Raw genomic sequence first — 11,910 nt, 5'->3', positions numbered from 1 at the left:
GCATCTGTTATCAATGCTTCGCGGAGGGCTGGCTCGTCCACAGCCACTCACTCCAGAAGCAGCACCAAGTCCGTCTGCCGAGGATCTCCTGGGAATTACCTGCATCTCTGTTCGTATTTCTTACCTGCAGTGTCGTACTCTGGTCTGAGAAGGGAGAGCTGAAGAACGTGGTGACGATGCTCATGACAATTTCGGTGACATACTTCTCCAGAACTGAGTCTGCGTGTTTCCTGTCGCTCGTGTTGTTACAGGCCTGGAGGACAAGGCAATGCTTTAGACCTTGTACCAAAACCTGCAAGTTCCTTGTAAAATTAACAACTCCGTGACTTTTCCTGCTAATTACCCTTAACAAAGGAAAGGCAAAATCCTGCAAGTCAGTATTCCTCCTCTTAAGAGGAGGAGAACAATTAGAGACTTCCCTGGTGGCCCAGGGGTTAAGACTCCATGGTTCCAATGCAGGGAGCATGGGTTTGATCCCTGGTCAAGGAACTAAGATTCTGCATGCCATGTGTGGGGCAACCAAAAAATAAAAATAAATGAATAAATAAAAGAGAGCAATGATTAAAAAAAAAAAAGAAGAATCATGGTAAAAGAGAAACAGATCAGCTTGGATATCATAGTGAAGAATTATAAAACATTCAAGTTGGCATGAGACCTACAAGGCCATCACTTCCTAATTTCTACCAACTTGTGGCCAATCTAAAGCCCCCAAAGGCACTAATAGGCTTAATACCTACAGTTGCCTCTAGGTACCCTAAAAGTAAACTGCTTAAGTCATTCATCTTCTCTAGGTCACAGGTAACTAATGCATATCATCAATTAATCAAGTATTACCACTGAGGTCCACTGGGCATGATATTCTCCAAACCTACAACACTGCTCCATTCAGTGAAAACTCTACTGAGCCACAGTACTGCTGAAAACAGTGGGCTGTGACTCAATAACTGTATGTGTAAGTTTAGGGGTGAAGGGAGACTTCAGGTTTCACCTGGACTTTAGATAATTTTGCTGCTTAGAATACGATTACACATTTAGAAGAACAGGTTTAAGAAAATCTTTTTTTTTTGACCACAACACGCAGCTTGTGGGATTTCAATTCCCCAACCAAGGACCGAACTGGGCCCTTGGCAGTGACAGCGAGAGCTCTAACCACTGGACTTCCGAGGAATTCTCCTCAAATATTTAACATCCATTTTATCACCAAACTTATTAGCCCTCTAATTTGAGATATAAAATTATATATATAATTTTTAAAATTACGAAGGGTAAAACCAGCAAATTTTATAAACTGTCATGTTCTGAGTCCAGTGATGAGCAGTTGGTAGACACATCCAGAAGTGAAGTTAGCAGTGAATTTTAAAGCATTTTTGAACAACTTAAGGCAGGGATGAGCCAACTTAAGGGCTGGTGGCTGTTTTTATAAATGAAGTTTTACTGGAACCCAGCCATGCCCATCTGTTTACATGCCACTGCGGTCACTCTCACGCTACCAGAGCAGAGTTGAGTAGCTGTGACAGGGACCGCATGGCCCGCAAAGCCAACCACGTTTACTATCTGGGTCTTCACAGAAAACTTTGTTGAGTCCTGATTTAAACAAGCAAAGCAGGATTTCCATTTCAAGCCAAACCCCCAGATTTATGGGATTAAAAGACTAGGAAGAGCTTGAGATTAAAATTAAAATATATACATATTTAAATTATATATATATCAACCCTGAATACTCATTGGAAGGACTGATGCTGAAGCTGAAGCTCCAGTATTTTGGTCACTTGATGCGATCTGCCAACTCACTGGAAAAGTCCCTGATGCTGGGAAAGATCAAGGGCAGAAGGAGAAGAGTGTGTCAGAGGATGAGATGCCTGGATGGCATCACTGATGCAATGGCCATGAACGTGGGCAAACTTTGGGAGATGGTGAGGGACAGGGAGGCCTGGTGTGCTGCAGTCCATGGGGTCTCAAACAGTCGGACATGACTGGGCTGCTGAACAACAATATATGTCTGTGATGCCAACACGAGGGTATTATTAAACACAGTCCTTGATCAGAAGGAAATTAAGTTCTTGCAGGTTCCTTGTATTTACACTGGTAACTGTACAGTCAGGAGAAAATGCCCCATTCTGTGATTCTACAATGCACACATACCCCTTCCTCTGTGTCCTTCGTTCCAGAAGCCTTACCCTGCAGATGTCGACAAGGAAATTCTCAAACAATTTCCACATGTGATTGCTGGTATAAATCTCCTTCATTTCCACTTCCGTATCCACATAGCAGTGATTCAGGAAGTTAATGTAGGCAATTTTAACCTGAAAAAGAGAAACAGATTTTTCTGTAAAAATCAACTTATTCATAGTACGTGTGGGACTGACCAGTTCCCTCAAATTAACAATGACAAAGACAGCCCAATATGGCCATTCCATTTTCTCTTAACCACTGAATTTCTGTGGCTTTTGGATGGTCAAAATTCACCAAGATGAAATTTGAAAACAAAGCTTTTGGAAGATAAAATGTTCATGACTTCCAGGTAAAGAATGGAACAAAACACTGGGGCCGCAAAAGATGGACAAGTTTGACTACATTAAAGTTAAGAATTTCTACTCATGAAATGGCTGTTACAAGAGTTAAATGACACCATTTGAAAGAAGCTGTTTGCAATGCATATCTCCACAAGGAATTCTTACAGATCTCTGCGTGTAAGATGGACATGCCAAGGAAAAAAGGGGCAAAAAATGTGATCTGATATTTACTTAAAGGGATAGTAAATATCAAAAACAATATATGGAATGGAGCTGAATCTCATTTAGTAATCAAGAAGACAGAAATTAAAACCACTCTGAGATATCATTATACACCAACCAGACTGAAAAAAAATAATAATAAAGGGTGTGACAACAATAAAAGCTGGCAGGATTTGGAGTGATAAGAGCTCTGTGGTGAGGGGCCGCTGAGGTCAAACTGCTGGAAGGCACTTCACACTGTCAAGTCAAAAGAAAGAAATGCACCTTGGATGACACAGCACTTCTAAGTGTTCACCCTGCAAAAATGCAGTAACTTTTCCAAAAAGTAGTCTAAAAACAGTATATATTTAATATATATACATAATCTATGCTGTGCTGTGCTCAGTCGCTCAGTCGTGTCTGACTTGTTGCAACCCCATAGACTGTAGCCATCAGGCTCCTCTGTCCATGGGATTCTCCAGGCAAGAATACTGGAGTGGGGTGCCATGCCATTCTCCAGATCTTCCCAAACCCAGAGATTGGACCCAGGTCTCCTGCATTGCAGGTGGATTTCTTACTGTCTGAGCTACCACAGAAGCCCAAGACCACTGGAGTGGGGAGCCTCTCCCTTCTCCAGGGGATCTTCCCAAGCCAGGAATCGAACTGCAGTCTCCTGCATTGCAGGCGGGTTCTTTATACCAGCTGAGCTAGCAAGGAAGCCCACATATGCGCACGCTCTCTCTCTCTATACCCACACACACATATAAATGCGTATGTATATATACTAGTAATATAAACTAATATTATATATTTTAAAACCTGAAGAAAAAATATATATTGCATGATCCATTTTTTTTTGTTACTAGTTAATGTATATGAATAGAGAAAACAAAAGCTGAAAGGATTTACTTCAAAAACCTAACAGGTATTTATTACGGGTGGTAAAATTGTAGATTACTTTCCATTTCTTACTGGTTACCTGCAGTTCCTGAATATTTTAAGGCTGTCATTCATGATTTTTGCATCGCAAGTTTTTGTTTTAAAGAATAAACCTATTAAGTTTTACACTGGTGTGAACTGTCTCTTTAGCCACCCTTCATCTCATTTCTGAGAAGTCCGTTCAGCTCAATGCTCCTGTTTCAACAGGTGAAATGACTGGTTCCAGAGCTGAAAGCCTGCAGCAGTTTCCTGTTCTTTCTCAAGGAGACAAGAAGAAAGATTTACTTCGCCTGTCATTCCTCTCACACAAAATCAAGGCTCAAGAGGACGCAGTTTTGGCCACTGGAAGTCTCACAGCTAAGTGAGCCGTGGGAGTCAGAGCTGTGAGGTCCCACCTGGGTCAGCTCCCATCCAGCCGCGCCCCCCCACCCCCCACCATGTGGAGAGTCACGAGCGGAGCCCACCCACCCTGGAAACACAGTCGCTCACCTCAGGGATGCAGTCCTCGTGGGTCACCACGCGGACAATGTCATCCAGCGGGAGCAGGGAGTTGCATTTAATCTCCGTGTAAACATTCTTGCCCTCCGTGCACACGGCCAAGAGCTCCACCAGATGGATGTGGTACATGAGGGGGCTGTTCTCGTCCATCCGGTCCCGCTCAGATCTCATCATCTGAATCAGGGTCTGGAAAGAGGCTCTGTCGTTGTAGAACACGAGGACATCCTCTCCTGAGTTAACCAGCTGTGATCAGTAAGAGAGCGAGGCTTGTTTATAGCACAAGCTTGCTGGGATGGGGGAAGCATTAAAAAAGAAAGCTATTCACACCGAGAGATGTTCTGTCAGCATTTACCTTCCAAATCCAGTTGCATTTATATTACTGAACTCATCCACACTTCATTCATTTTTATTACTAAACAACTAAAAAATTCAGCAGCAGCATTTTCATTTAGATATAAAAATATCACAGCAGTCCTAAACACTATTAGGGGAAGAGAAAGTCTACATACCAGCATTCATGTATCAAGCAAAAAATGTAGATTTCAAGCCTGCCCTTGTATTTCCCCTAATAATTGGGCTATGATTTTTTTCTCTTTAAAAATGTTTCCATCTCCTTTTCACACTTTGCATTTTTCTTACAGCTCTTTCATATGCTGCCTTATTTCTTCACAATCACAAATAATCCAATTCTAATTAAAATACACCTTCCTTTCAGCACTCAAAGAGTCAAGGCATTCCTATTCATAACTTGTCTGCTGGGGACTGGGGGGTTCTCATTAATCTACTTAAGAATTAAGTGTTGAAACTGTTCAGCACTGCATGAAATATGAAAGATCCAAAAAGGGCTGACACAGAAGTCAAAATAAATACAGTCAATATTATTCACTTAATAACAGCTAACCTTTATGAACTCTGAGAATGTTCCCACAATAGCTTACAATACCAACTAGAGCAGCAATTGCAATAAATGGTAGCTATCATTGTCATCTTTATCTCATTTAACTAGCCTGTAACTTTCTCAATCCTGATTCACACAGCCTGGGACATGGAACAGAAGACATTCATATCCCAGGTCAAGCCAACACTTTTAACGACACTATACCATCCTCCACTGAAATCATATATGTGGATAAGACCATAACTCCAAGTGTTAGCCGGATTTACTTCAGATTCCATTTATTTTTTAAAGATGGAAAGATGACAGCAAGCACCTACAGAAACTTGCTGTAGGTGCAGAGGGTGGCAGAGGACCCTCCTGGGACAGACGGCATCCATGGGCACTGACGTCTGGCAGAGACCCAAGAGGGACTTTGCCCCGATTCTACTGACCAGCTTCTCGTGAAGCATCAGACAACAATATTCCCAGCTAGTTAATTAGGTGGATAAATTTTTTTTAAGTTATAGAATTCACAAGAAGAACTTCTTTGGCTCAAAGGATTCTATCCACATTTAACCTCAATTCACTATATTTTGGTTCAATTTTCTTGGGCTGTTTTACTCTCTCAGAAGAATCCTAGCCAATGATCCTTAAAATAGATTTATTGCTATGAAAAAGTAGATTGGATTCTTGGCTGTTTCTACAGTTTAAGCTCTCACACACAAGATCACACACACTTGTGCATGCACACACATACATTACTTTTTTTTAATGGCCCTGGACACGGTGCCAGGTTATACAAATAAATAATTTGTAAGTCCCTGAGAACACCAGATGAAGGTATTTAGAAATACATAGCTGTCACCTCGGCCATGACCATGTCTTGGCACTTCTTGATGAATTTCCCTTCAGCCTTGACAATGGTCTGCAGGAACTTGATGTACTGGACATTTCGACCGTGAGTCTCGATGCAGTGAACAAAGTGCTGGACGACCCGTTCGTTGATCTCGCTGCACAGCTGGAAGTTGTTCATGAAGATGTGCTGCATCGTGACGGCTTCCAGGATCTGACGCGAGAGCAAGGCCACAGAGACAGGGTCAAGGGAAGGGCAAGGCGAGAGTCTACCCCAACACAGGCAGGGGCATTCAGCCCTGCGAGAGCATCCTTCTCCATCCTCGCTTCTGGATGGTGTTCCTGTTAACTCAACTTTTTCAATCATGTGTAATAAAACCACAGGACAGTAAACAAACCATTAGTTTTCCGCTGAATGAATTTCAGGGGCAAGCTCAGCACCCAGCTCAAGAAACAAAATAGACCCCTTATGGCCCACTCTCTCCAAGTTTACCAATTATTTTGACTTCCACAACCACAGATTAGTTTTGCCCAGTCTTCTACCTGCCTTCTGTTCAAACTGCAAGAGAGTCATCCGTGTTGTTGTATGTGATACTAGCTCGCTTACTGTCACTCCTACGCACATTCCATTGCATGAATATACCACACGCATTTATCTGTTCTACTGTTGATGGGCATTTGGGGAGTGACTTAGCGACTAAATCACCACCACCACCACCACCAGTCTTAAGAGTAAGTAGTGACACAATTCTTATGACATATGTGATGAACAGTGTCACTCTGAACATTCTTCTAAATGTCTTCTGATAAATGAAATCTATCCATTTCTGTTGGCTTTATACCCAGGAGTAGAATCCTTGGGTTGCAGAGTTCAAATACATTTGGCTTTAGAAGATACTCCCAGACAGCTTTGAAACAGATTAACAATTTACATTCTACATTACAGCGACTCCATAGTCTTGCCAACACTTAGTGGTGTCAGTTTTTTAATTTCATATTTTGTTGTAAGTATCTTCCTTGATTTGCATTTCCCTGATAATGAACCATATTGAGGGCTTTGTGATTTGTTGGCCATTTGGATAATCTCAGAGCTCCCATTTTAAAGTTTTTAGCTTATTTGAAAAAGTGGGCTGTGATTTTCCTCATGGACCTTCTGGAGTTTGTTACTTCTACTGGGTGTGAAGTTGTTCCTGGACTTGAACACTGAATGTTTTCTTTCACTCTGTGGCTTGTCTTTGCTTACTCTTTACAGTGTCATTTGATGAATAGAAGTTCTTAATTGTTTTTTAAAGATTTTTTATCTTGGACCATTTTTAAAGTCTGTATTGAATTTGTTACAATATTGCTTCTGTTGTTCATGTATATTGGTTTTTTGGCCAGGAGGCATGTGGATGGGATCATAGCTTCCTGACTAGGAGCCAAACCCACACCCCCTGCATTGGAAGGCAAAGGCTTAACCACTGGGCCACCAGGGAAGTTCCGTATTAATTTTTTTTTAAGTCTGATTTACTGATATTTTCCTGCATGACTAGTGGTCTTTGCATTCAGTATGAGAAAAGTTCCTTTCCATAAGGTCATGAGGATATTTTCATGTTTTCCTTCAGAAGCTTCATTTTCTACTTTTTATCTAGACTTACAGAGTTATTAGGTTTAATGACTGGTGTGAGGTAAGGGGCTTTAACCTTTTCATCTTTTGCCTTTTCGTTAACATGACAAAGATGGAATATGACTCTACAATGCAGCAGTTCTTTTTCTGGAAAGCTCCAGCAGTATGGATGAGTATTTGTGTGTGTGTGCATGTGAGCATGTGTTAATGTACAAAGCTGTCCTTTGCAGTATTGCTCATGAGCCAGACACTGCCAAACTGTCCATTAATAAGGAAATGGTTTCAGAAAAGTTACAGCCATTCTGTCCATGCGTGCTCAGTTGCTTCAGTCGTGTTCAACTCTTTGTGACCCTATGGACTTTAGCCCACCAGGCTCCTCTGTCCATGGGATTCTCCAGGCAAGAATACCGGAGTGGGTTACCATTTCCTCCTTTAGGGGCTCTTCCCAACACAGGGATCAAACCCGAGTCTCCTGCACTGCAGGCAGATTCTTTTACCACGGAGCCACTGGGGAAGTATTTGGTCATGAAAACCAATGAGAAAAATTTGTATATCTCTGACTTACAAAGATAGCCAAGATGTGTAAGTGAAAAAGGCAAAGTACAAAAACAATGTGTAGAGTGTACCATCATTTTCCTATTAAAAAAAAGCATGACACATATGTAACATATTAAAAATATATGTAATTAAAATGTAACACAATTATGTTTTACACGGATGCATTATGTTTTGTGTAAACATGGAGAACTTGATGCACGACCTCAGGAGGATGTGGCTGGACAGTGAGAACTGGTACTTTGCTACAGCTGGAGTTTGATGTAATGAGGAATGCTACTAAGAGAAAATACATTTATCTTGCATCTACCACCTCTTCCTCACTCCTTCTACCTTTTTTTCCCATAAAGTATTTACGTCCTCCCGAGAGCCGATCAAAATGTTCCCCGTTGGAATGAAGGTTGCATCATAACAAGTTCCAGTGGCCACGACAGCAAAAGAACAAGCTGTTCTCTCTCCTCTCTTCCTGCTTCCACCCCCCGCGGTCCTCCTCCCTGCACAGAGTCCCAGACAGGCCTCCAGTCTTACCCCTGGGTTTAGAAACAGGTTTATGTGTTTGTGGAGCAGAGCCTGATTCTGCTGGTTGCCGGCGCAGAAATTCTGAAGAAACTCATGAGCCAGCCTCATTATCTCTTGCATCTTGGTGTCTTCAGCCTGTGAGGGAGAAGACAGACGTAAAACAGGTTGAAGACCCAGCTATGCCTTTGGCAAGAGAAGGGCAAATGGAGAAAGCAGCAATCTCTAGGCCAGGAGGCCAGGTTCCATGATGCCCCCATCCCCTCGACTCATGTGGGGCTCTGGGGGTGTTTCAAAAGCCTGGCTGCATAAAAACACTGGGGGGTGCTGCACTGCTGACTCTTGCAGAGAAGTCAGAAATTTGTCTATGCTTCATGGAGGAAAATGAATTCTCTCCCACTAGCCTTGGGCAGTCAAGTGAAATGATTTTATCACGGAAAAAGGACATAGAGAATGAAAGCTAAGAGGAAGTCTCTGAGATCCCACTGTCTAGCAATTGCTGAAATTTCTAAACCCCCTACTTCTGAAAATATGGATGCACAGCAGAGCAGGGGCCAACTTCATCAATGGCTATAAGCACATCTCCCAGCTCTCAGGCACACATTTTCAAGCTGCCTTAACCTATGGACACCCTAAATCCTGGCAGCAGTTATCACAGCAAAGTAGAACTCTAGATTCTAAGTTGGGGCAAATGTACCTGTCTTGATTCCTTTCCCTGTCACCTGACATATTGTTTAACCTAAGACTTAGCTTCCTACTTACACAATCAGGATAATGTGTGTCTCAGGCATTTCACATGGCTGATTACAAGATTCTCATGTCATATATCAAAAACAGATACTCAGTAAGCAACTAATATACACTTTACAGCATAGGCAAGTATAGCTATCATCTTGCAATAACTTTTAATGGAATATAATCTGTAAATATACCAAATCCTTTTGCTGTACCCCTGAAACTAATATTGTAAATCAACTACACTTCAAAAAAATACACTCGATATTTGTAAAGAGTTAGATGCCTATGTTAATCCTAAAGGAAATCAACCCTGAATACTCATTGGAAGGACTGATGCTGAAACTGAAGCTCCAATACTCTGGCCACTTGATGCGAAGAACTGACTCATTGGAAAAGATCCTGATGCTGGGAAAGACTGAAGGCACGAGGAGACAGAGAACCAGATGATTGGATGGCATCACTGACTCAACAGACATGAGTCTGAGCAAACTCTGGGAAATGGTGATGGACAGGGAAGCCTGGTGTGCTGCAGTTCATGGAGTCGCAAAGAGTCAGACATGACTGAGCAACTGAACAGCAGCAACAACAAAGAGGCCTATGAAAAGACAATTATATAAAACCTCTTGGGACGTCCCTCGTGGTCCAATAGCTAAAACTCCAAGCTCCCAATGCAGGCAGCCCAGGTGTGACCCTGGTCAGGGAACTAGATCCCACATGCAGCAACTAAAGAGCCCACATGCTGCCATGAAGACTGAAGATCCCACGTGCTGTACTTAAGACCCAGTGCAACCAAATAAATAGACATTTAAAAACAAAGAAACCTCTTGCTACTTTCAGTTCAGTTGCTCAGTTGTGTCAGACTCTCTGTGACGCCATGGCCTGCAGCACGCCAGGCCTCTCTGTCCATCACTCCCGGAGTTTACCCAAACTCTTGTCCATTGAGTCGGTGATGCCATCCAACCATCTCATTCTCTGTTGTCCCCTTCTCCTCCCACCCTCAATCTTTCCCAGCATCAGGGTCTTTTCAAATGAGTCAGCTCTTCGCATCAGGTGGCCAAAGTATTGGAGTTTCACCTTCAACATCAGTCCTTCCAATGAATATCCAGGACTGATCTCCTTTAGAATGGACTGGTTGGATCTCCTTGCAGTCAAGAGTCTTCTCCAACACCACAGTTCAAAAGCATCAATTCTTCGGCACTCAGCTTTCTTTATGGTCCAACTCTCACATCCATACATGACTACTGGAAAAACCATAGCCTTGACTAGATGGACCTTTGTTGGCAAAGTAATGTCTCTGCTTTTTAATATGCTGTCTAGGTTGGTCATAACTTTCCTTCCAAGGAGTAAGCGTACTACTTGCTACCTTACCCAGTTCTAAACAACCCACCACTTAAAAGAGTAAAAACAAAATGAGAAGCCTCCCCAAATGGAAATGGCCCCTCGTATTCGTAAAGCCCACTTCATCTTCCTCAGTCACCTCACATACATCCCCTCACTTTAGAGGCAGGGTGCTGCAGTTGGGAATGCAGGCCCTGACACCAGGCTGCAGGGCCCTTAGGCCAAACGAACAACTTCTGAGCTGTGTGACCTTGGGCAAGGGACTTGACCTTTCGATTTCCTCGTTTGTAACAAGGAGCTGATAAAGGACACACTTCCTATTGTGGTTATGAAGATTAAATGGGAAAATTCATGTTAAGTGCTTAGACCATAACGACTGATTAAATGTTAGCTGCTGTTACTGGTCTAGACTAAGGGTCAGCAAACTTTTTTTTTAGAGGTCCAGATATATACTTCAGGGCTTTATGGGTCAAAAAGCAAAACAGAGGACATTATGCACAAACCTATATAACCGCTAAAAATTTAACTATTCAAAAACGTCCATGTGTGTACCTATGGATGATTCATGTTGATGTTTAGCAGAAAACAACGCAATACTGTAAAGCAATTATCCTTCAATAAAAAATAAATAAAGCTAAAATTGAAAACAAAACATAGCAACCATTCTTGTCTCCAGCACTATATAAAAACAGGCGGTAGGCTGGAGGTGATCCATGTCTGCAGTTTGCCCACTCTGATCTAGACCACAGTCTTGTGAGAAAGTAGAACACTTCTGCCAGGAACATTGATGGAAGGAACCCAGACTCTCAGGGTGACAACTGAACAAAGCAGGAGACTGAAAGAGGACCCTGACAGCCAGTCTCAGAACAACAGAGCAGGTATTACATTTGTCTCTCATTTACAGAGAGAGGGGCAAAGCTTCTAAGCTCTAAGAAATCAGAGGGTCTGCGACAGAGACACACCACAGCAACCTTGAACCACTGTGCATTCTTCCCTTTCTTCACCTACTAAAGGAATCTGCTGGCAGACAAGCTAACTAAAAGCTTGTGCCCTTCAAAGCAGATTTTTACAGGGCAAGGAGCTCACAAAGACATAACACGAACTTACCTGTTAGTAAGAGTCCCTCCGCTGTTCTTATACAATGGGGTGGCTGTATCCATCCAAAACCCAGACAAAGTATACACACACACACACAATGTTCTGCCTTTGAGTTACCAATTCCAGCTGAATCTGGTTCCTATAGATCCCTCCAACACTTCTCTGAGAATGAATGTCTC

The 11,910-nt window shown here is 42.4% G+C and overlaps 1 protein-coding gene across 8 annotated transcripts in view; it reads right to left on the bottom strand.

The window, feature by feature from the left end:
* Positions 1-11,910, bottom strand: part of ITPR1 (inositol 1,4,5-trisphosphate receptor type 1) — a 348,439-nt gene that overhangs the window by 149,225 nt on the left and 187,304 nt on the right. For all 8 annotated transcript variants that reach the window (XM_040245980.1, XM_040245986.1, XM_040245987.1 and 5 more), the window contains 5 exons: positions 8,570-8,695; positions 5,894-6,094; positions 4,143-4,394; positions 2,178-2,303; positions 125-253 (listed from right to left, as the gene is read on the bottom strand). In XM_040245980.1, the coding sequence (XP_040101914.1) occupies positions 125-253; positions 2,178-2,303; positions 4,143-4,394; positions 5,894-6,094; positions 8,570-8,695 (834 nt within the window). The remainder of the gene's footprint in view (positions 1-124; positions 254-2,177; positions 2,304-4,142; positions 4,395-5,893; positions 6,095-8,569; positions 8,696-11,910) is intronic.

The sequence above is a fragment of the Oryx dammah genome, unplaced genomic scaffold (assembly GCF_014754425.2).
Source record: "Oryx dammah isolate SB20612 unplaced genomic scaffold, SCBI_Odam_1.1 HiC_scaffold_9, whole genome shotgun sequence".
Taxonomy (NCBI): Eukaryota; Metazoa; Chordata; class Mammalia; order Artiodactyla; family Bovidae; genus Oryx; species Oryx dammah.
Note: the sequence above shows the minus strand (reverse complement) of the source record. Positions and strands in the feature narration are given on the sequence as shown.